Source organism: Typopeltis vanoorti, chromosome 25 (assembly GCF_054136105.1).
Source record: "Typopeltis vanoorti isolate ZY-2024b chromosome 25, IOZ_Tvanoo_1.0, whole genome shotgun sequence".
In the NCBI taxonomy this organism is placed as follows: Eukaryota; Metazoa; Arthropoda; class Arachnida; order Uropygi; family Thelyphonidae; genus Typopeltis; species Typopeltis vanoorti.
The window spans coordinates 13826477-13852844 of NC_143573.1; the positions used below are offsets into that span (position 1 = coordinate 13826477).

The 26368-nt window shown below is 35.7% G+C and overlaps 1 protein-coding gene across 1 annotated transcript; it reads left to right on the top strand.

The window, feature by feature from the left end:
• Positions 1 to 3793: 3793 nt before the first annotated feature.
• Positions 3794 to 25732, top strand: LOC150092558 (vitellogenin-6-like). Its single transcript, XM_090414733.1, has 27 exons — positions 3794 to 3874; positions 6347 to 6364; positions 10312 to 10454; positions 10652 to 10783; positions 10890 to 11060; positions 11440 to 11628; positions 11785 to 11927; positions 13854 to 14037; positions 14153 to 14361; positions 14617 to 14785; positions 14887 to 15060; positions 15237 to 15437; positions 15594 to 15811; positions 16738 to 16844; positions 16990 to 17270; positions 17789 to 17909; positions 18249 to 18474; positions 18981 to 19275; positions 19391 to 19603; positions 19695 to 20126; positions 20420 to 20557; positions 20665 to 20889; positions 21296 to 21581; positions 23874 to 24031; positions 24331 to 24579; positions 24771 to 25122; positions 25276 to 25732. The coding sequence occupies exons 1-27, from the start codon at positions 3838 to 3840 to the stop codon at positions 25569 to 25571; spliced, it is 5367 nt and encodes a 1788-aa protein (XP_090270859.1). The 5' UTR covers positions 3794 to 3837; the 3' UTR covers positions 25572 to 25732.
• The last annotated feature ends 636 nt before the right edge of the window (positions 25733 to 26368 follow it).

Sequence of the window (26368 nt, forward strand, 5' to 3'; positions counted from 1 at the left end):
AGTCGGGCTGGATCATCTTCGGAATTTTTCCTTTTTTGTTTTATTTCAATTATAACGTGGAGAAATTTTCTAATTTGAGATTTTTCCACTAAACATGCTTCTCGTAGAATTCTCCCACGGAATTATCCTCGACTTTCGTTAAACTTTTGTTTTTTTAAATCATTCTGCAGGAAGAAAATCTGCCCTTAGCATCTATGCTTTTAACGCCGAATCACTACTGTGGGTATGTAATTCTTTTGTCTATTAAAGTGCTTCAGGACTAAGTAGCAGGAACAATGAAATATTTCAATAAACTTAGACATTTCGCTGTTCCCAGCGAAACCTTCTGTTTGCAGATTGCTATACAAATGTAGACTGCTTTAATTGTCAAAAATTCTGCTTATGCACATCCTTGGTCCACCGACCTCGCTCTTAGGCCTTAATTTTTGTGGTCACTTGCGCGTTGGGTTAATATAAAAATAACATGATGCTAATGTGGTATAGATTTTGTAAGATTGATATAATAAAGATAGGAAATAGGACTGTCAAACTTTCTAACCAGATTTTATCTGGTTAGAAAGTTTGATTTATCAGTATATCCATCATGCAGCGATCTAGTGAACAGTCCCTCTCGCAAAGTTGTGTTACGCGAATACCAAATGAAGTTGATATAAACATTTCTCATCTACATTCTCCCACTCCATACGCAGCGCACAAATATATCAGAAGGTATCTGACGAAGATCAAACCTTCGCTGTTCTGTTGAAGAACCAAACAGAAATGAAAGAAATAGCAAGGGCTTCTCAGAACCTCAGGGAATCGAATGATAAAAGAAAACCTCGATAAAAAGTAATAATAATTATGAGTGTGATTTTTAATTTATGGGTGAATAGCTGTCGCATGAAGTGTTTCCATTGCTATAAAAAGTGACAGGTCGATTAAACTTAAAATTTATCTAGAGCATCATTTCCTCTTAATGAAACTGTTTATAAGTTGGACTTAAAATAACCGTCGAAGATGTTTTTATTATGACAGAAATAGTATAGCTCATTTAATTATCGAAAAGTCAACCAAGATAACAGAAAACAGGAGCCAGAGTTTACGGGAGGAGAGAAGAACCTACTACTGCAGTTCAACAGCAGCTGAACTGAACTTACAACAAAGAGGAGGCTTGACAGAATGCAAACCAGGTCTTTCTTACTAAGGAATGCATTCTTTGTAGATAAGATAATGTTGGGTCCGAAAAATGACAATTAGAAATTAACAGGATGTTCAAAACCAAAATTTTAGCTAACATTTTAATATAAATTACGCCTACGAAAGGTCTGGGAGCCTATAATAATTATTATTATTATTAGCACCGTGGGTGAGCTCACTTTTTTTTAAAAAAGTACGAGAGTGGTCCGAGAAGTTCTTGGCCTCGACTATACATAACAACACCATCAGGAAAACTTTTTTTGCTATGTTGGTACATCTGTCATAAGCATTCATGCGAAACTGCAAGTAATTCTATCAAGTAATTTGTTTTATACGGCTGTCTGAAGCAAAAGTGTTGTTTGTATCCCTTGAAATGGATAAAATTGAGTATCGTGTGGTTATAAAATTCTTTGTAAAAGAAGGTTTAATGCCAAAAGAAATTCATTCGAAGTTCATAAAAATTTATGGGCACTCTTCTCCTTCGTTGTCGACGAAGGAGAAGAGTGCCCATAAAGGGCTTCGGCAGCCCATTAAGAAATGGGCTGCCGAAGCCCATTTCTTAATTGTCGCCAAAGAAGACAAAGTCTGTTCCATCATTAGGAAAGGTCATGGCATCGGTGTTTTGTGATGCTAAAGGCATTTTATTTATTAATTATCTCTAAAAGGGTAAAACAATAACCGAGCAATATTATCCTGATCTTTTAACCAGACTAGACGAATAAATTCATTAGAAAAGACCCAGTTTGCAGAAGAAAGAAATTATCTTTCATCAGGACAATGCACCTTCCAGAAAGGTGTTTTGGCAATGGGAAAATTAAGGGATCAGCACTGTGAATTGTTGGAACATCCATCTTATTCCCCAGATTTGGCTTCCTCTGACTTCTATCTCTTCCCCAAACTAAAACTCTTACTCGCTGGTCAGCGCTTTTCTTCGAATCAAGAGGTGATTGCAGCTGTAGAGGGGTATTCGTATTTGTGGAAAGTTTGTTTTTTTTTGTGTGTGTGTGTGTTCGACTAAAGATGAGTTAGCTGGTCTACGAGGTAGGGTTAATGTGAACACACACACACACACACACACACACACACACACACACACACACACACACACACACACACACACACACACACACACACACACACACACACACACACACACACACACACACACACACACACACACACACACACACACACACACACACACACACACACACACACACACACACACACACACACACACACACACACACACACACACAGGGATCTACAGTACAGTTATAAAAAACATACTTAATCCCTCATTCGGAGTGCTCAACCAGTCCTAAGGCACGGAGAAGGAAGGATGGAAAGAAACCCATACTAAATAAAATAAAAATATACATTAATGTAACGAAAGTAAATATTTTCATAGTACTTGGGCATTTTTGGGAGTGAATATACAATTACCTGTATGATGACGTCGGTATTGGAGAATTTGCTTCTTCGCGTTAGATTAAACATGAATAATGAGTTAACAGAATATATTAAATACGTGATTTAACTGGTACTACAGAAAGAGCGAAATTAAAACAAAGAAAATATATTATACCGTATTCTTTATAATAATGATAACAGGATGCATCGATCTATTATTATTGTACGGTGTGTGAGAGACAGGGGATGATTAAAGTTATTTTGATTTACGACAAAAAGTTATACAACGTTTGTAATGAACTTTATTTTTATCACGTGGAACATTTGTGAACTTCTTACATTCGAAACATTTCCACAAGTTTGAAAAAATAACATTCACCTGTGGAACTAAGTCGATAACATCAAAAATATTTGTTGTTTAGGAATGCAGGCAATAACACACAAACACAGAAAAACAAATTGTAAGAGTTACTGCATAAATTCGGCCATTTGTTTCGAAAATTCTACGACTGATCTCTAAAAATACATTGGCGACCCAGTGCTAATGAGTCGTCAATACAGAAGTGCTACAATGCTGTTTATATGCTAGAATTTTGTAATACAAAAGTTTATGCAATTAAACAGCAGGCAATATAAATTCCGTTTCATGAACGTCAAGTAAATGTTTCAATCAACAACTTGACTAATCAGGATTTAGAGTTAATCGTCCCGTATTATAAGGGACGTTTTCAACCTCTACTTTGATCACAGTACATCTGATCTAACCTTGCTGATAATCCTGCTCTGGAAGCCTTTTGCTTATTTTAATATTAAATCAACTATACATGAATGTTCAAGATAACAATAGAACAATGGTGGGTTTCAGAAGCTAAGAGCAGATGTACACGTGTCGCCAAAACGTGGCCTGATGGATTTCACAATACGTTGTTGAAGTGTGTATGTCCACTGATTCCACTTGAACCTTTGCAAAACAGACCGCATGCAGCCGGGGAAAAAATCGATTTACGCAGTCAGTTAAGTATCAAGCCAGACCAGACGCACATATACAGTCCAATACGCAATCTGTGGGCCGAAATATATCGAAGGTCGCTACCTGACCCCATGATAAATCTTCAAGGTTGCTCAACTATCTGTCAATCACTCTTAATTTGAAGTACTCGATATGCTAAGCTGTAAAGATGACTGACTATATAAGTCTCTCGAAGGCGATAGGACGTCAGCTGTTGGGTCTTCAACGCTCCAGCTGTGATGTTCGCCTTCCTGCTTTGTGTAGCGGCTTTGGCTGGTAAGTCACTCTGCTTTTGCTGGAACTTCGAAGGAAGTGTTTTTATCCTAATTAAAATAAGCTTTCCTTACTTTGAAATATTTTTCAGTTAATTTTAAAGCGTCGATTTTTGAAATTAAATTGTTAATACATGTGATTGAAATAGTAACATATTTATATCGTTTAATCTCACATTACAGCCTATCTTCTGAACCTAAGCCGATATTTTATAATATATAGATAGTTCAGCGATAATTTTCATACCTGTTAGGACCTAATAAATATTAATTCAGTATAACATTAATTAATATCATCTACGATTTTATGTATTACGTATTGACTCAAATTACTTGTAGTACTGCTGGAACTTATGAAACTTCACTGCTGTCGTCTTTTACAGTTGCCATTCTTCTACTTTGTTTTCTGAATTGAAGTACTTTACAATCTATCCTAAACTAATATGTTTTGAATAAGTCCCCTCTTGTAGAAGTAGAATAGATTTAAATATCGAACACAAACGCATTTCTTATTTTAAATTAAAGCTCGAGTTGAGATCACCAATGGCGTGTTTTGACTTTTAATTCATAGCAACTATGCTACCAAGATTGCAATACATAATTAATAAAGTAATTACTTTAGAAGTCAAATTGAATAAATGGCAATTCAGTGAATTATAAAATGTTCCAAAGAAAACAAATCGAAACTCGAGTGAATAATACATCTGATATAAATCTTCAAATACACCAGATGGCGCTTTCAACATAACTGCAACGTGTACAAAACTTTTGGAAGGAAATGTAATTTTTCTAGGATTTCAGAAATTTTCAAATTCATAATAATTGTACACATACAAATTTCGAATAAGATAAATGATTTTTGAAAGTATTTTTCTGATTATTCACTTTGGTTTTTAAAACCTTTCTCATAGTGATTTTTGAAACTTTCGCGTGGACCGTTAAAGTTTTTCCCAGTTTTAAACATTCGATTCTGCTCACCTTTTAAAAGATAAATTTACTATTGTAAGTAAAGTAAGTCTCCGCTTGATTATATTCGTACCTGATTAAATTAGCTGATACTTATGCTAGGGCTTATCCCACACGATATAAACCTGTCTTTTATCTCTTACAGCAAGTTACTTTATAAAATGTAACAGACACCGGTCAACTTCCTTTATTTGGAATAATATGTGATCCTGTTTTGGACTGAATCTTCTTGCATTTTACAGAATTTCTATCTCCTCACTCTCATAAGACTGAAGACGTCACTCGCCAACATTTAAATCCATCTTTCTGCTTGCTATACATGTAATAATAGAGATAAAATGTCATACATTTCATTAAGAAAAAATAAGATTTCACCGACTATCTCAAACTTAATAAATTACGACTTGTTAAATTAAATCTGTCATTTACATACAATCAGTTTTTTTGACAATAGAAAAAGGTATTTTCTGTGCTAATAAACTATACTGAGCCATGCCCACATTGAATCTTTATTAAATGTAAATCGAACAGTTCAATATTAGGCTCTCTCAAACCGGCTTGAATGTAACTTCTTTTGTTTCCAACATATGTCTGCAACAAATGATAAGCAGTTGTATGTCTTCCCAAATGGTACAAAGGCTAAACCTTACAGGATAACAATAACAAGCAATATATAAGACGTTGGTTGCTTCGGCCATAATTTTTACGAAACCGTACATTGTTTGGAACATTTTTATTTTCTCTCCCTTAACTTTTAGAAATTATACTGAATGGGTATGGTCTTCCATAATTAAGTTCTCCTGTACCCACCATTGCAGAGTCACACGAGATAGAATAAAATATAAACAGGCATCAGCTAACTCCTATTATTGTCTAAAATAGTAGGACCGTCGATTTTTCTGAATTAGGACGTGAAAACCCAAGTTTTTTGTGGAAAAAATTAAAATAAACTACGACGCCACTACAAGTCTAACAAATTTAAACAACCTAATTTCGAAAACAGTGAGTGATTTCGATGGTTCAAAATCATTCACCGTCATTTTTGGACTAGTCCATTGTCACAACTATTTCCATGTAAATGGAGTGAACGCAATACTTAAATTTCCTAAAGGAAATTAGAACACAAATAACTCTAAACATTGAATATCGTCACAAAAAAATAAGAAACTCATGTCACTAACACAATGCGATCTTACAAAACTACTAAATACACTCCAAAGTCTGCTGTTTCTTGGCGTAGGCGAGTTTCTATCTTTCGGTTTTCTTAATTTTTAGTGTGTTTCGAGCAAATTGTATAATTGTAGATGACAGGCAACCGTTAACTGTTTTTTATTGTTCCTCGCAATGTGAAAAATATTCAATAACCAGAAATGAATTTTATCTAATGCAATTATAGAAGGTAGTATAAAGATACTGCAGACAGAAAATATAACGATTTATTATTTAACATTGAAGGTAACTAAAAATTCCGTATGTATCATTATATTGATGTTTTTTCTTTCTTTTTCAGCAAGCGTTTCTGGAACTGGTGAGTAAATTTTAATTTAATAAATTACTTATTAGAATTCCGATGAACCATCTTTTTATACTAAGAATTAGATATGAATAATTCATGCCAGAATTAAATAAACGAGACTTCACAATTGACTTCTGAATATGTCACACACGAAACAGTCCCAATCGAACTAAACTCATCCATCAACACAGCTGAAACTGTTTACGATATTAATACAGTGGATGCAATTCATTACTCATCATTTTTAATAAGCAAATATCCACTAGGATTTTAATTTCTTTGCGGAGATTCGGAACTTAAATAGTAACCCATATATAATGAATTACTCTGTAAACCAATGTTATACTACACCTAAGATAAGTATAACTAATGTATACTACACTACTACTATAATGTATACTATAAGTATAATAAATGTTATACTACACTTTGGTCTAAGTATCTAAGATAGCCGAGCTCAGACTAAGTATTGCAATCTTTAAAACTGAAATAGAAACGTAATTTCTATAATTCAAACCTATGTAGAAACATCTCCATTAAGAATAACCGCTATTCTAAACTTACTTTCTTTCAAAACGTACCATTTAATAATTTCGCAGAAGCAATTGTAATATTTGAAACAACGAATTATTTAGCATACCAAACATAATTTATAACTAGATCTTTAAAAAGGCTCGATTGCGAACTAATACTATCAGCTTATTTACAAAAGTCTCTTGTCTACTAGCGTGATTTTGAAGCGCCTCCAATTTGAACAATTGTTTTCTTTATCGGATAGGCGAAGTTCTATCGTAGCTATGTGTTCGTAACATCGTAGGCATGTTCAACTCTTTTCAGCAATTTTCCCAGAATTCAATCCTATGAGAAGAGTACAATACAATGAACTGAATTTGCCCCAAATATGAACAAAACTTCCCATTAAGTCGGAAGAAAATCCCTTAACATTGAACTTGATTATCTGAAAATAGCAATCTATTCAAATATTGTGCCGTTTTTTTATTATTAATACCACACATCCAGTCCATATCTTGAAATTCTCAGGAGCCTGCAAAAACCTCCTGAACTACTACAGCAGCGATTCTCTCCCATCCCCCGTTTTTTTACATTGCTACTTATCCTATTATTGGTTCACTGCGTGTCACATCCTTATATAAATAAATTTCATTTAATAATCAAACCATTTAAGCATTATTACTTTTTTATTTTTTGTAGTCTAATTTAAAATAATGTGATAAAACATTGATGGGAAAAATTAAATTACGCTCAGGACGTCGACTGTGCATACGCAAGACACGTTTCCAATAAAATTTTCTTTCGTATAATAATAGATTTCGAGCAGCAATTTCAGAATAGCTAAATACATAAGTACAGGGTGTCCCAAAATTCACGCAAGATTTAAATTTATCGCCATTTGTGCGATAAAGTGTTGCCAACGAGAAAAAAAAGACAGCTGATAGTTCAGGGTTATTAAAAATGGAGTGCTACACGAAAGAACAACGCATTTTCATTGTTGAGCAATATTTTAAAAATAATGAAGGTTTGGTAGCTACAGTTCGCAATTTTCGTACAAAATATGGTCGGAATAGTGATTTAACTTCATCAACTGTGGAAAGATTAATTATAAAATTCAAGAAAACTGGATCAATTAGTGATCTTATACACTCTGGCCGTCCTTCAACAAGTCTTTCAACAGAAAACATCGAAGCAGTTCGTGAGAGTGTTGCTGAGAGTCCAGGAACATCAATTCGGCATGTGGTCTTGAATTGGGCATTTCGAGAAGCTCTCTACAGCGTATTCTCACGAAGGATTTGAATCTTTATGCTTACAAAGTTCAATTGACTCAAGAACTGAAGCCTACTGACCACACACAGCGAAGAGAGTTCGTTGAATGGATTATGGAACAACAACAAGTGGATGCTTATTTTTCGAACAAAATCATCTTCAGCGATGAGGCTCATTTTCATCTTGATGGCTTCGTTCATCAACAAAATTGTCGCATTTGGGGTTCAGAAAATCCACGAGTGATTGTTGAGAAACAAATGCATCCACAACGTGTCACTGTTTGGTGCGGGTTTTGGACTGGAGGCATCATCGGTCCATTCTTCTTCGAAAATGCGGCTGGTAAGGCAATAACAGTTAATGATGCTCGCTATCGCGACATGATAATCCAGTTTTTTGTGCCTAAATTGCAAGATATGGATGTGGACGACATGTGGTTTCAACAAGACGGTGCCACATGCCATACAGTCCGAGAAACAATTCAATTACTGAATGATTCATTTCCTGGTCGTGTAATTTCCCGTTTTGGTGATCAGAATTGGCCGCCCAGATCATGTGACTTAACGCCGTTGGACTTTTTTCTTTGGGGTTTTTTGAAGTCTAAGGTTTATGCCAACAAGCCCACGACCACCCACGCCTTGAAGGAGAAAATTGAGCGCTGTATCCACGAAATTCAGCCACATTTATGCAAAACGGTCATGGAAAATTTCGACAAAAGAGTGCGTATGTGCCAGCAAAGCCGTGGAGGCCATTTACCCGATATGCTATTCCATGCATAACCCTATACTGTATACTTTATGAATCAATAAGAAATTACAATTTTTAATTAAAAACCTGTATTAAAATTACTTCTTGCGTGAATTTTGGGACACCCTGTATAAGCATAAAAATTATGTTCCCTTTTTATAATTTTTCTCTTAACTTTGAAATTGAACATATTTACTAAATGTGTAATTATAAGAGAAATTCTGCAAATACAGCAGAACAGTAAACCAAGCACTAAAATGACAACACCTAAATACAGCGTACTGAACATGTATTCAAATACCCTTCTTTACAATGAAACATACTGATATGTATATTCTTCGCATTGCACATGACATCGGTAAGAGACTGCATTGTCAGAATGAAGTTTAGGCAACATTAGCAGCTGATGAATATGCGAGGATGGCACCTGAGCCATGAAACACATAAGACCAAGATCATCGACACAGAGGGACGAAATAATACTCATATAATACGGCAATCTCAGCAGTTCAATATGGAAATATCGTGCAGCAGTTAAAAAAACGGTTCCTGAGGGAAGGACTGATGCACAAGCCAAACCTCGTTCATAGAAGAGCAATACAACCTACACAGACGTAAAGAACATCGTGCCTGATCGATGGAACAACGGACCATTCTACATCCTTTTCCTATTGGATGGGGGAGTGCGATGCATACCTTATGGCAGAGTGCAATATAATGCACTGAAGTTGTTTCTCCTGATACAGATGTACATTATGGGGGACATGTTTCCTACACTATGGCAGTTTGCACAAATATGTACCAACACGACAACGCACTAACTCATGCCGTAGATAGTACTGCAGCATGGTTTGGGCAAACCATGGGAAAGATTGATTGGCTTTACACAAGAATTCTAATCTCAATCCAGGTGAACACATGTTTGGGATTATGTGTAACATCGAGTCTGAGGCGGACCACAGAGTTCAACAATGGTGCATATAGAGATTGGTGGGAAAAACACGTTGAAGGGCAAAAATGATCAACATAAGCCTCATATTACATAAACTAGTGAAAAATATGTCTGGAAGAGCGGAAAGTTTAACTAACGCCCACGGAGCCTACACATTATTAAGGTGTGGGCAATTCATTTCGTTAAAATATACTTTCAACACTTCTATTAACAGTCTATTTTGGTACGTAAAAGGTGAAATAATGGTTCCATGCATCAGATCACTTCCATATAACATTCAATTTTACAAAACGGTGTTTTAATTTAGCCTTATCAATTAAAACTGATTCGTAAAGTTTCCCTTGCTACATACAGTTCAAGAATTTATAGCTCGCATAGAATTTCTGTCTAAAGCAGCACGAATCATAGGTTAATTAACGAAATTAATATTTTAGCTTATTTAATCTTTCCTAAAATAACTAAAAGTCGATATTTTTTATAGGCTTCGCTCATGATCGTCAGTACATTTATCGGTACTACGGATATGTTCAAGCCGGATTCCCTGGACTTAAACCCCAATACTCCGTAGTTGCTTTTGAAAGCGATGTCATCCTTCAGCCTCAGCAAGACGGGTGGATCTTCAAGGTAAGTTTCCATCAGTATCATAATTATCTTATATCCTATTTAACAAATAATAGGGTTAAATTAAAGAGATAAAAAAGTGGAGAAATTATTTCGCTGGGATTAAATATCCAAATATTAATTAAATTCGTTCAATGATTCAATATTTGTTTTTCATAATTCATTTTGAATCTTTAAGAATAATTCGAAACTTTTTACAGCTGGATAACGTCAAATTCGGTAAAGAAAATGACGTCATTGAAGGCATCGAAGATTACGACTTTGACCTGAAGGACCATTTCAAAGAAGAGCATCTCACCAAACCTTTCAAGGTTCACTTTGAAAACGGTCTGGTAAGTAATTATCCTTGCTATCCCGATTTCTTACCAATAATCTTAATCGTATCAAAATAAAGAAATGCAAATAGTTTCATTGACGCTCAACCATTTTACTTTCCAGGTAAAGAAGTATGAGGTATCCAAGGAAGAGCCAGAATGGTCAGTCAACCTGAAACGAGGACTGCTCAGCTTCTTCCAACTGAACTTGGACCAAGTTAATCCAGTCCACGACCGTAAGGAAAACTACCTCCGTAAACCAGATCCTGAAACCGACTACTACAAAGTTATGGAGGTAAGCAAAGCTGTTACTGAAAATATTGAAACTTAATATCAAGAATTCATACAAAATTGTTTGGAGTGAGAACAAGCATTTATTCCAAGAATGTGAGGAATAAATGCTGTTCTTCCCACTCCATACTTTGTAAGGAGTGGGAAGAACTTTTTAATAAACAAACAAAGAAAACCATCCATATTATTCCCATAATTGGACAATATTTAAATAGTTAACTCTGTTCTCTGTGAGGTACAAAACAGTATGCGATAAATAATCTTGCCCTTATACATTGTTTAAAAGCAACCCTTGTGACTATTCGAGTAACAACTACAGTATTTTTACATCCAACGACATTATTTTCTCGATTTCTGCTCATTTCTGTTTTTGATCATTTCAGGACGGCATCGGTGGGGAGTGTGAGACGGGCTATGTGATCACAAGCGAACCAAATGAGCTGACACCATACCACAACAACGTATTGAATGTGACTAAGACTCGCAACTACCGTAACTGCGTTAACAGACCGTACTGGGCAATCTCTAACAAGTTTGGCGAAGACTGCGACGAATGTGAATCCGATGAATCAGTAAGTCGCATTTGTTTTGCATTTCTTTGATACTCCATTTTTCATACAGAACAGTCGTTAATTCATAAATGGTTTCTGATTAGTGTAGAATAGCTGTTGCACTAAGCAATTCATCCATTTGTAGTATAACTGACATGCCTGACGTTACTTTTGCAGACTCCTCTTCATTTCAACGCCATCTATCAATACGACATCAGAGGTGATCGCAACAACTATGTAATCGAGTTCGCTTACACCGAAGCCGATTCCGTGTTTGATCCTTACGGCAACGAAGGACAGGAAATCCAGATCCACTTGAAGTAAGCATGCACCGTTTTATTTTGAAATCCCGAATTTCATTTACTAGTTCTTAGGACACAACATACGTCATAGTCTATGTTAGGCTTAATGAAATCTCATTTGCTGACGAAGAACTATCGCTTCCATTTGGTCTATTAAAATGACAAAATTTTACTTAAAAATTAATTCAGAATTTTTTAAAATTAAAACATAGTCGTATATTCCAATGAAATTTTCGAGAAAGACAACAATATTTTTACATACACACATATTATAGCCCTTCCCCCTGCCGCAAATAATTCTCTCCCCGTTGTTAAAAAATCTGTTCCTAAAAAAGTATATTAGAAAATCTTAAAAAGTTCAGCCGTAATGATTAATTTGATATTACTTCACTATTAACCAATGCAGCGTTAATAGAAACCCTTGATTCTCTAAAGTCACATTTTCCCCTAGATATATTTGAGGTATTTAAATTTAAATACCTCAAATATATTATTTGAGGTATTAATTACTTTTAATTTACAGTACATGCAGGATATTTCACATGGAAAGGGAAAATATATAAACAAGATGGGACAGTTATGGGATTCCCCCTTTCTCCCCCTTAGCCAACTTCTACATAGAACACCTGGAAAAACTAGCTATGAATACACCCACTCTCAAACCAACACTTTGGCTACGCTAAGTTGACGATGTGCTTGCTATTTGGCTACATAGTTCAAACACATTAGATACATTTTTAGTGCATTTAAACAGCCAACACCCTAAAATCCACTTTACAATGGAACAGGAAACTAGTGACTGTCTGCCCTTCCTGGATATACCAATCACGACTTCCAGATAGTTCCTTTTCTGTTTATAGAAAACCCACACGAAGGTACTTACACAGTCACACCATCTCCACAGTATGGTATCCTAAAACACCAGTTCACAGAACTAGTGCTATCTATTTCAGTGACAATGGTAAGAGCATTGTCATTTCTCACACTTTCTTAGTCAATGACTATAATCCCCATAAGATAGAAAAAAAAATGCTCCCCAGAAATCCGTCCCCATTGCTTATCACACAAGACCACAGCAAACGGATCCCCATCCCATACATTCAAGGCACATCTGAAAGATATCTAGAGTACTTAATAAATATCAGCTACGCACCATCTTTAAACCTTATGTCAAACTGGCAATTCTCATCCGTTCACCTGAGGACGAACTCTTCTTTATCACATCCAGGAGTATATGAAGTGCCCTGTTCTTGTGACCTTGTTTTCTATTGACAGACAGGAAGAACTGTTGACACCACATTGGAGAATATATAAAAATACATCTGGCATTATCGTTATGGCAAGTCGGATCTAGCAGACCATGCCTTGGATAAACACAAGATCAAATGGCAGAAAGCAAAATTGTTACGTTTTTGGAATTAGCAGCAGCTTTAAAACATACTTTAAACTTCAAGTATGGCTGTATAAATTTACCAAAAATTTTGGGGATAGTCATTTTAAAATCTAATTAATATTTGTTATCTCTCTTTTTCCAACATAGATGGCGCTAATTAGGACTTTAGTTCCTTGTGTTGTTCGTCAATTTTTTTTTTTTTAACTTGCCCCACTGTTATACCAAATTGTTTTGTGTACTGTGATACACTGCTCTTGTCCTTTGAAGACGCTGGATATGACACCAGCAAAATATCAGCTAATAAGTTAATAAATATTAATTATTTTCTTATCATTCTGTGTTGTAATCGATACTGTTAAAAGTAAACTAACATGTACTGCCAGCACATAAGCATTTTCACTCGTTACATACACATGTGTATAAAGTGGAAAAAAAGTATGCTTATTTTGAAACTTAAGAGTTAAACTTACCAATTTTAAAACATTAAATTTCTCCGAAAATGACAATTTTTTTCTGCTGTGATTCTAAGAAGTCTTTACTTTCATAATTAGCCGTACTCTTGAGCTCGTTGAAGAACTTCCATCCCAATATGAATATCGAATGGTCGAAGATACCGAGACTTACACTTCCTTGATGTTCCAAGTGGATGATGATAGGGAAACCGGCAGACCAGAGGACTTGAGGAAGCCCCATTATCTCTACAATCTTTACGGATATTCCGCTTCTCTCAACGAGGTTTGTGTGTGTTATTATTTCCATTGTGACAGCTTTCTATTTATGGCAAACATACGTATACGTAGAATTTATCGCGCATTTTAGAACAAGTCTAACAAATGCTTATTGGTTTCAGATCAAGAGCAAATTCCAGGAACTTGTGAATATCGATGTGACTGATGAATCTTCACCTGTCGAAACTTTGAAGCAAGAGAAACCAGCAAGGAAGTTTTTGTCACTAGTGAAAGCCCTATCCACCCTTTCATACAACCAACTTGAGGAAGTGTATAGAACCCTTGCTGATTATCCTGAAGAACGTTCAAGCGACAAGGAGCAAATGCATCGGTAAGATTAAAGTCCAGAAAATAAGAATTCTTTTTCGAAATCATTTATTTTTACTTCAACACTTAACACACGTACTATTTAACATTCTCCTTCCTTAATGTTCTGAATAAAACTACATTAGATAACTTTGGAACTAAAAACATGGGAACTGTGAAACGTACCTATTAAAGATACATGTGTTGCGCCTATTTAAGAAAAACACATACTTTCCTTTTTACTTTACTGAGATCTTAACGTCTGGTAACATCTTTTTAGGGACATATTCTTGGATGCTCTTGTTGTAACCGGAACCAATCCTGCAGTTCTTCTTGTTAAGGAGCTCATTGAAACGAAACGTGTATCAGAAGATGAAGCTAAATACTTGATCCAGAAAATTGTCATGCACATCAAGGAGCCTTCAGAACCCCTTCTGGACGTGTTTTACGTAAGTGACCTTCATTTCTCTTCAATAATCTTGCAAATTTCAAATTTCATGAATTCTTAAGATTCCTATTTGTTATTATATTGCTCTCAATTGCATTGCAGCGTATTTGTGACGACTCCAGCATTCAAGGAGACGAAGAATTGCACAAAACCTGCTATCTCGCCTTCAGTAACTTGGTCTATGATTCATGCGTTAAGTATGAAGACGATGAAGTGGAACACGAAAATCCAGAAGAAAGTCGTTGCACTCCACAGATCGCATCTAAATATTTCTCGGTAAGTCAACTTTGATCAAACACTTGCTATTCTAAGTATAAACTATTAATTAATTCCTAAATTGTAAACGATTACCTAATAATTAATGCACTAAAATCCTTTTTCATTATGACGGCTTAAACATTTACATAATTATTTTGTTCACTTAAACTAAGGCACATAATTTTTCTGTTTAGTACTTGAACCATCAGACGACAATGGAAAGGAGCAAACGCCTGATCAAAACTCACATTCGTGTAGCTGGCAACTTCGGTTTGAAGGAATCGTTCCATTATTTGAAACCCTACCTCACTGAAGAGGAACAGGAGTACCCAACTGACATCAAAGTGGCTGCTATTTGGGCTCTTCGCCGTGTAGCAGACCAGTATCCTGAGGAGGTGAGTAATATGGTTCACAGATCAAATTCTGATGCTTACTCATCTAAGATACCCGCTCAAAAAGTTATCGTATCATTAAGTTCTTTAAAACTAATCTGATATGCAGTTGAAGCCATTCAAGCAGCATACTGATTCTTATTTGATACTGTCCAACAGGTGTTGCGCTACATTGTTCCCATCTACTATGATACCACAGAGGATCACGAAGTGAGAATCGCTGCTTTCTCTGTTATGATGTCAACCGAGCCAGAACGCTACGAGTTGGAGACCATTGCTCGTTCTTTGGACGATGAACCCGACCAGCAAGTGGCTGCCTATGTGTACAGCACCTTCTACTACCTAGCTAACTCAACGCATCCCTGCCACAAGAACATGTAAGTATTCCTTACACAAAAGGACATTTTCTAATTCTAGTAATCATAATTTAATTGAAATTCTATTGATGGCATCCTACGAAGTGGGGGTGGGGGCTGAAATGTTCTGATACACCTAGAACAAAAAATGTGATATTAAATCAACTAATAAAACCATTAGAAAGAACACACTAGTAGCAGAGTCACGAAAGTAATTCACTCTGTTCTTATATCGGTTGCTTTAATATCATTTTTGTTCTAAGTGTTTATCAGAACTTGTTCACTAATCCTAATGATAATTTCGGTTTTAAATTAATTAATATTCGAAATTTATTTCATTAAAGAAGCGTGACATTTCCCTTACGTTTCTTTATGTTCAAAGAGTGATCCTTGTGCGTTTTAATTTCTAATTTAAAATCGAGGCGTTGAGTTGTGTGTAAGCATACTGTGATTTATTACTCGATCTATTGGTGTCGAAAATTTTCGAAAGACACTTACAAAAGAAAATATTAATCCTTTTCTTATTCGATTCTAATTATAATGCCCGAACATGACATTCATTTCCTCCCAACACGCGTTTTTTAGGACAGAAATCCTATTTAAGTAATCTTCCTTGTGTGAGTGGACATTTCCTAGCTGTTTTGTATACTTCACCTTCAGTCGAAAAGTCGTTATAAACGTTACTCGTGCTCTAATTTGCCTTTTCGACCAAAGGGTGGCTCAGCTATTGACTGCTTATGAAGATGTAGATGTAGATGTATTGTATTCCTTCCTCAATTAGGATCTATTTGTTCTTTCCATTTATAATTAAAAATAAATTTTGCTTAAAGATCGATATAGCGAACAATGAGTACAGCAAGAAACAATACTTATTTGCAATAATATAATTAAAGTATCTTTGACGTTCAAAGTGCAATATATTTTAAGGAATATCTTCTGTATTTTAGCTCCAACCACCTCAACGACATATCCTATATCTTGGAAGAGTATTATGATGACTGGATGGACATGGATTCCAGCGATTCTACGAACTATTACAACACAGGATACGACGGTAGGTTCATTCAAATGGCTTTCTGAGTTTCTTCATATTTAGTTGTGCGCAGAAGCAAATAAAACCATTTCAAATCAATGTTTAAATTAAGATAAAGCATATTTACTTGCTTCCTTTCTAAATGATTATAATAATTTCGTTCCAGATGACTTCGAATACGGTGGCTTTACACAGTTCTCCTACATCGCTAGTAACACAAGTTACGTACCTCGTGCCGCCAGGCTCAGGCTGAACGACTACTTGTTCGGTCAGTCTTACGACACCTTGACCATCGGATACCATGCAGTGGGTCTTGAGAAATTCCTTGATCAGGTATTCGGACCAGAAGGATTCATCTACAAGAAACCCACATCTGGTGCTTATAACCGCAAATCTCCTCGTGATTTTTACACAGTCGAGAAAGAAGTGAAAGAGATCAACGAAAAGGTAAGAAAATCGTCTAGGGATTAAGATATTCATGTAAGGCTAATAAAAAGAAATACAAAGAAGTGTTTTTGGTACTTTATAGTTCATTAAACTTGAGTGCCAAATATAATTTTATATGACGCAGATATATCCCTCCCCCCACAAAAAAGTTGAAGAATGGATTTCCAAGTATCAGACTCATCTTTTAGCTAACAATGCGTACTTTTACAAAATATATCAAATAGTATTAAAATTCAGTAAATATTTCATAATAAATAGTTCAGGTATTGAATACGTTTGTAGAGAAAGTTTAGTTATAATATTGTCTATCAAGATAGTTTCAAAAAAGGATCTATAATATTTTTTGAATTTACAGTGCAGGTAATTAGTAATGTTTTGGTATTTAGAATTAAAATGGGGCAAACTATGCTAAAATCTCCCCCCCCCCGTCCAACTTGGGGATTGATATTAGTTGCATTAAATGACCTATTCACTATTATAGAATACTGGAAGTAATATTCCTGTCTCTTCCACAATAGATTAACCTCGACATCAGGGAGTACGAACCACTCGAAGGAAATTTCTTTGTGAAGGTCATGGGACATGAAGTTGTTCTCTTCCAATTCGACGAATCTACCATTGAAAGTCTCACCAGTGGATGTAAGTCTTGACGAATTCCTTAATATTAGTTGAAAAGTTTATTATACGTTGATTACATACTCTATTTTATGTGAATTAACAAAAACTAAGCGTAAAACAGTGCGACTTGGGACCGTTTCTATAAAACAATTTTAATGTAAAATTAGCATACCAATGCTGTTGATAATTGCAAATGAGAGGCTTTAAATTTATTGTTCAACTGCTTTAAATTAAGTGTATATATAAATAGATGATTTAGGACAATACGTGTGCGTGTATTTAACTATTAAATACAGAATTTAAAAGTTGCAATCATAAATTTAGGTCTAAATTTAAACTTTTTTCACCTCCGTTTTGTAGATATGTTCGACATGCCTAAATACCAATCTAAATGGGGAAAATATCTGAAGGATGACTTCAAGCATTTTACTATCGCCAGTGAAAGGTTGTACGTTTTCCCCAACGAATTCGGCTTCCCTGTAGTGTCAGAGGTGAAAGTTCCCGTCTATATTCATTACAAGAACAACGATCTGAAAGCTGATATCTCCCCATTCGATGTCAAGGTTAAGGTCGATGGCCACTTGATGTAAGTGAGGTTTTATTTCGTACTTTTTTTTATATTCAATTTTGAGAACACGCCGCTGTAAACATGGTAGTAGAAAGATACGAAGCAGTTCCGATAACCCTGGTTAGCAAAGCAAACAGTAATCTTACAATTATAGACTGATACCGTTTTAAAAATGAAACATGAAAACTTTGCAAGGACAAAGTTTAAAGCGGAAGTTAGAAATTTAACTTCCGCATTTGGCTTAAAAGGAAATTGTTTTCCCCTCCCTGTCGTCGAAATAGCTAATGATATGGGAAATGATAGAATCCGTGGTTTCAGATGTAAGATATTTAACAATAACTATACATTAACTTAACAATAACTGTTAATGCAGGAGTAGAAATCAGTCAGGCAGAAAACTGGTAAAAATCCATTTTCATCCTATTTATTTTTCCTTAAATCTTATATCAATGATAACGTTTAGTTATTATATTTAGCATTCATTTTATGCCAATATTATATTCGAATATTTTCTTTGTTACCAGAGTGGAGAAGGAAGTTTTCAGAACCTTTAAAGTAGTCGTGCCACAGGAAGAAGCTCTTGTCGGCGCAGGCGTGTACCACCAGTCCATTCTCTCCATACCAGTGAAAGCTGAAGTTAACGTTGATTTCTCCCAACCCAAACTGGCTGTGAAAGTTATTCCCGAAGTTCCCCACGACATATACCACCACCATACTGAAGCTTTCACTTATATTGCATCCTATGAGAATGAGGCACCAGTACCAAAGGAAGAAAGCCAGAAATACCTGACGCTTCACAAGGAAGAAGAACTAGAAGAGGTAATATTTATCATCCGCTTTGTAAACAAGCTACACTACTATAACATTTTAAATCAATTTTTGCGATTAATCTGACTGATTCATCTCTAAATTAAACTTCTGTTTTCTCTTGCAGGACGAAAATGAATACTTCCACGATCTCCTTGGACTTGGTTTCGATGTCAAGACTCAGTACACAGATATCTGGAATGATGATGGATCCTGGTGGAATTTCTTTGAGGAGACTGATCTCCGTCAGCAGCTCTATTACTTCATGTACAACCCATACATCCATCCATACAGCGTTGACATTGCCCTTACTCGTCCAAACCGTGACAACACTGAAGAGGTACGAGTTATTCATGATTTTAAATATATTTCCATTTATCTGAAGGATTGTTTATCAACCAGAGGTATTACAAATCGTTCTTATTTTGCAGGTCGAAGTCGTTTTGCAATACGATTACAGGGATGTCGAAGAAAAGAATGTCCGTTCCTACGACTCTCTCTTTAAAGATGAAGAATATCAGAGAGATGTGCCATCTCGTGAATTCGGAGTTTGGGATAAAGAACAACAACAACGTCCTTTCCGTTTCCGTGGATCCAGAGGTTGGGGTGATGAAGAGAGGGATACTCAGTCTTATTCCTCCAAGTACTGGAACCAAAATGAAGATGATACCGATTTCCATGTACCAACCGATAAGAAGTTCTCCGCCCATGTACTGAAGGGTAAAATCATTGGCCATGGACAGCGAGAACGACTGATGGAAGGAAACTTTGCCTACCTTTACAGCGAGGACGAACTACACCACAAATTCGACGTTCACTACAAGAGGACTCCTCTGTACTCATCTGAAAGCGAAGGTTACAAGGTAAGACATCTTTGCATTCTGAATAGTATCTTGCAAAGTTAGTTTTATATTTTTGTTTTTCGTAGCCCATTAAGAGACAGAAAATTAAGTAAATTCTGCACTTGCTTTCTTTATTAAGGAGAAAGCCCAATAAAAATCTACATCTTAGATACTGAGTGTAATAACATTACATTATTCGTTGGTGTTCTGGTTAGCTATTTAAGATACACTGTTGATATCTTTAAAGTTGTTATAACATGCAGAACTGCTTCAGTCAATGCTAGGCCTGATTTCAACAATCTTTATAATCACAGGTTCTTGCAACAGCTAACTTCAGATACCCAGACTACGACTACCAGAAATTGTATGACCTGGACACCAGGAACATGGAACACAAGGTGGATGCCGATATTAAGATTCGCTTTGGACGAGAGGGCGGTGAAGACAGGAAGGTAAGGGTTCCTAAATGCATTGTTTTAATATTTCAAGTAATTAATATTTCAATTCCTTAACTATAAACGTGAAAAACAACTGACATCAGTAAACCGTTAATGTCCAGATCGTCATCGAAGGCACTTTCGAAAGGACAGAGGAACAGGAAGAACTGGAGAGTGAAAGGCAGAAACCCGTAACCCTTGAGGACTTCAACCCCTACGCTTACTACTATCAGAAATGCCAGGAGGACCGCAAGGAAGACGATCTCTACTACAGCCCTTACTGTCTGGAATATCTGAAGGCAGTCACACAGTTGCACCAGTACACTTTCGACATCCAGTACGAAAACGTAAGTATTAAATAAAGGAAATCATTAGCTATTACTTCCGTGTTGACTTACACCAGTCTATGAACTTTATTAATAAAATATTAGCGTTGATAATTTAACAAGTAATTGAAGTATTTCTCCAGGTTAAAGCTGGAGTTATGAGATTTTCGTACTTCTAGTTTCTGTGGGTAAAAATAAATTCAAATCAAACCCAGGCAAAGAAACTAAGTCTAGAAGTTTCTAAACCAAGAGTAGCTAATATTTAAACTGATATAACGCAAACAGTTAACGATATTAGCAAAGACTTATCTCTAGTATGCACACGCTTCAAGACTTGTCTACTAATCCAAAAATAGAGAACCACAGAATATTTACTTAATGTTCTTTTGAACATGCATATTAAGTTATATTTTGTCTCATTCTTTAGATTCCAATGGTTGTAAAGAACTACACCCAGAGAGCAAGCGAACTCTTGAAATATTATCTGTTCCCCTATATGGATAACAACGTTTTTGACACCGAAGTCAGTGGCAACAGAATTCGCATCGAAGTCAACTTCTCGGCTCAGGATCCTATTGCAGACATCCGAGTGTACAAACCCTATGAAACTACTTACTACACTCACGTTCCCGTATTGGACTGGCAGCCAATCACCACCACTCCTATGTTCGACTACTCCATTCTTGAAGAGCTGGTTCCCTTCTATGACTACTGTAAGTATCAATCTTAAATTAGGCCACGGTAGTAGATTAATGTCATATCTAAGTATTCGCCGTAAGGCATGACGTTTTCTTCTTCTGCAGTTCATAGATTTTTGTTGTATATAATAAAACATCAATAATATTTGTTGAAGTATCTAATGCAAAAATTAAAGAAAACTCCCCAAAGTGTACAGGATTCTGTGATAATGAAAAGTTTACATCATCAGTAACTTCCTATATAGAGTTTTTCTAAAATTAGTTTTAGATGTCAGGACATCAGTAGTCAATGCTTTTATTTGTCTTCTAAGGCATTTCTCGCTGCGCTAATCCAAGTACATCTTGGTTTTCCCTCTAGATCTTTTTCCTGCCTTCAAGCATCCGTTTTGATGTCATCCCATTCTGTTTGAGTGACCGTCCCAACTGAGATTAGCTGTACTCACACATTCTCGAATGTTAATAATGTCAAGCTGCTTCTATCCTTATTTATAATATGATTCTGCCACTGATGCCATCTGTTCGCTATCAGAACTTCCATATACTATCTGAAATGTTTTAATTGTTCTACATAGTTCTCATTCAGGATTCAGCTGAGGTTTTCTACACTCAGCCCATTTTCATAGTGTATTTTTATTGATTATTTTCATATTAAATTTATTACATTATTTGTCCGATTTAGTTAAAAACTCCGGTTTTTGGAGTATTTAACTATCCTCCAAAATAAGGAATGTTATGTTATGCTCTAACGTAAGAGTATAACATCATTTGTACAATGAAGTAAGATTATCATCTCCAATTCTGATATCAGGATTAGCTCCACTTTTCATAATGTAATCCATATGGATGATGAATAATAGAGGAGATAATGTGCCCTTATCTCACACTCGAATTCTAACTGGTCATTTACAACTCAGATAGTGACTATGTATTGCTCTGTATACAGTAACATTCTGTTTATACCATATAATGTGTCGTTTTAAACAACTTTTCTTGGCACCTTGTTACATACCTATTTTTTTCAGATCTAAATAATTCAATATAATAGTATTAAAGTTATTATATTCTGATGATTTCTCAACTGTTTGTCGGAAAGTGAAAAATTGATCCTGACAACTATATGCATGCTTACATTTTTGCATGGACTATTATGGGAAATTCCTCTGTAATTCTGACATTATTTTATTTTCTTTCTAATTTATGGATACAATATATTCCAATCATCTGGACTGCAACACTCTGACAAGATTTTTGAATTACGCAGCGTATAGTCAGTGCAAAACTTTGATAACTCCATACTTGAGTATGTCTGGTTGGTCGAATATCACCTACCTCAGCTGCCTTTCCACATTCCAGGTTTTTGATGGATTTTTCTACCTCTATTATTGATATGTACTAAGAATTTTAAACATTTTTTCGCTGTTCTATCGTATCTTGTTTCATTTATCAATCTTTCAAAGTAATTACTGCAGACATCTAGGATATCTTTATTTTCAGTTTTTGTCATCTTTATTATTTTTAATTCCTTTTACAGTACTTTACAGTATTATTTCCTCCTTTTCTAAGCTTTTTTCAATAGCTCAGAAAGTAATTCAGAAAAATTTTATCTTTATATTATAGTTCATTGTGTATCATTGTTCTGTTGCTTAGTAACTGGTCATGCGTATTTTTTTTAATTAGTTTCTTACATTGGCATTTCTCAAAGTGAGCTATGTGTATCTTGGGCCTAATTTTTAAACGCCAAAGGATGCTTGAGAAAATTGACTTAAAACGTTCCCAGTCATGTTTTTTTCTAATTCTGTTACAAAATATGGAATGTTTGACCTTATTCACAATATAAATCTATAGTGTAGTCGAACTGTTGGCAAACTAATACACATAAATCTTACAACATATTTTGAATAGAGAATTGAGTGTAACATTTATCAAGGAAGAACACGTGTTACGAATTAAAATGGAGAAACAGAGATATTATTATTATTATTATTATTATTATTATTATTATTATGTAACACCTCCAAGGAGTCCAAAGACTCATCGAGGGAGAGTGTTGTTGAAGCATCGAACGATGGAACGCCTTCCAACTACTAACCGCGCTCAAACTTGCTTAACTTTTTGCGTCAGCCATTAGTAGCAGAGGCTCTACCAATCAACCAAATTTTGCTAAAGTAATACTCATTCGGGAGTAAAAAATACTAATACTCATTTTCTGAAAAAGAAATTCAAAACGAACATAAACCCATTTTCGTATAATTATAACGAAACACTAAACCATTCAAAATGTCGTTTAATTAATTTATTTTATTTCAGCTGACTGTTCCGTGGAGCATGACACTGTCAACACATTCGACAACGTCACTTACACTCTTCCTCCTATTCAATGCAGCAAAATAATCGCCAAGGACTGCTCCCCACTCGAACACTTTACTGTTGTTGGAAAGAAGATTTCACACCCGAAATACGAAAAGGTAAGTTGTATCTTAAAACCAAGTCGCTTTGATTTCACAGAAAATATACTTATTTACATTCTTCCTGATTAGTAGTACCATCTTTGTTAAAAGATTTTCACAAAAATGCAAGTGATTTTTTTATATAATTTACTGTCACATTCGTCAACATTGAAATGTTTTAATTCGAATGTCAATTTCTTTGGTCCGAAATAGTGCTGAAATTTAAAATTGAAGAATAACTTCAATATTAATAATTCATTGTAAATACCAGCAAGTCATTTGAGATTATAATGATGTTTGCTACCTGTCTTCTATAGATCGTAAAGGTATTCCTTGGAGATTCAAAGGTTGAAATTCTGCCTATCCGAGAGGAATCCGGTCTTGTCGTCAAGGTGAACGGCCAGAGGGTTCCAGTCACTGAAAGGGACACTTATTACCACGACGATCCAGAAGACGATCGAGATGAGGAAGTATTCAGTGTCGATTACAACGGTCTCTATTACACAATAGATTCTGACACGTACGGAGTTACAGTTTACTACGACGGAAGGGCCATCATCGTCAAGGTAAGTTACGATGTCATATTTATGCTAAGGAACTTAACATTCTCATCCATTAATAACCTAACACTTAAGTATTTATATTTTTAAACGAAATATCGAACTAATGTGCATTTTCCACATTTAAGATTTCACATTTTCCGCATTTTATAAATATTAACATCAAGATTGAAAAGATTACTGTTTGTTATTAATAGGTATCGCCATACTACCAAGGCAAACTCTGTGGTCTGTGCGGAAACTATGACGGTCAGACGGAAGATGAATTCGAAGGTCCACAGCAGTGTGTATACGACGATGCCGAAGATTTCGCTTACAGCTATGCAATTCCCGAAGAAGGTTGTGATGTACCTCGACACGGAAGACAGTGCCAGTCTCAGAAGCATCAATACAAACATCAATATCCATCCCAGCGTCAGTATCCATACGAGCAACGTCATCAGTATCCATCCCAGCGTCAGTATCCATACGAGCAACGTCATCAGTATCCATCCCAGCTTCAGTATCCATACGAGCAACGTCATCAGTATCCATACCAACAATCACAACGTAAGTATTCAATGACCGATGTTGAATTTACTTACCAATGCTTAAATGCTATCCTTACATATGAACTGAATTATGCCAGTTGTGACACACTTCGTAATTTGAATGCAGTTTGATGACAAATATTAAGATGCTATTGCCATTTCTTTACTGCAGGTGGTACCGAAGGAGGCTGCACTCATCTCCGTAACTACCGGGAGTACTTGACTCAGAACCGAATGAAATACGTCTGCTTCTCCATATATCCCCTTCCTGTATGCTCTCCCACGTGCGAAGCTACTCGCATCATCACCAAGACCGTACCTTTCCACTGTCTCCCAGCCTCTGACAGCACTGCCACTTACCTGAAGAGGGAGAGTACCTACCGCGTCTTGGAGGAAATTAAGAGGAAGGCCGAGGATCACTACGCCAAAGTCGAGTATCCCGAGAACTGCCTCCGCCCTCGTTATTGAATCCACTGCACTCGGAACAAGATTATGTCTCTCTACAGCTTTGTGTGACTTCTAATTTCCGTCAATTTTCACCTGCTGCTAACGTGTTTGTTTGCTTGTGATTCACTTGTACAGAACTCCGTGTATCGCTCCCCAATAAACTTCTTTTCCTTCAAAAATAAGAGTGATCTTGTGTTATTTTGCAGACCTACAAATTACACCACTGGCATTTCAAGCTCCCACTGGATTTTAAGGCGAGTAAATACAGGCTCCGTAACGTAAACTAATTATGCATGCATGCAAAACAGTTTCTCTGAAAATCAAATCATGCAATGATTAGTATGTCGCGAATTAATCCAATTTCTGTTATGAATATTTAGAGCAGACTACTGCCTACAAGAGTCCATTTGTCAGAAATATCAAGTAATTTTTAACAGTACTGTTCTAGCGGAATATCGCTCCGCGCGGAGCAAACAAAAGTGATTGAATGCCGTAAACTACATTAAGCCTAAAGCTTCCGCACATTCGAAATCTTGGATTTTTACCACCTTTCAGCCACTTAACTTTCGATGAGAAAGTTATTTATCGAATGAAAGCACAAGTAATTCCAAATGCGTATTTTTCTATTTCTATGATAATAAATCGAGATTACATTTAAACGTCAGGTTGTTTCTGACTGATCCAAAACCACAGCTATTCGTTGAGAATAAAACAGAAAGTCTAAGGACTATGGAAAAGATGTAATGTTATTATAAAATAATAAATTACATTCCTTTATATCCAGTAAGTCCGCGCGGTTAGCCTAGTGGCTGTGCGCT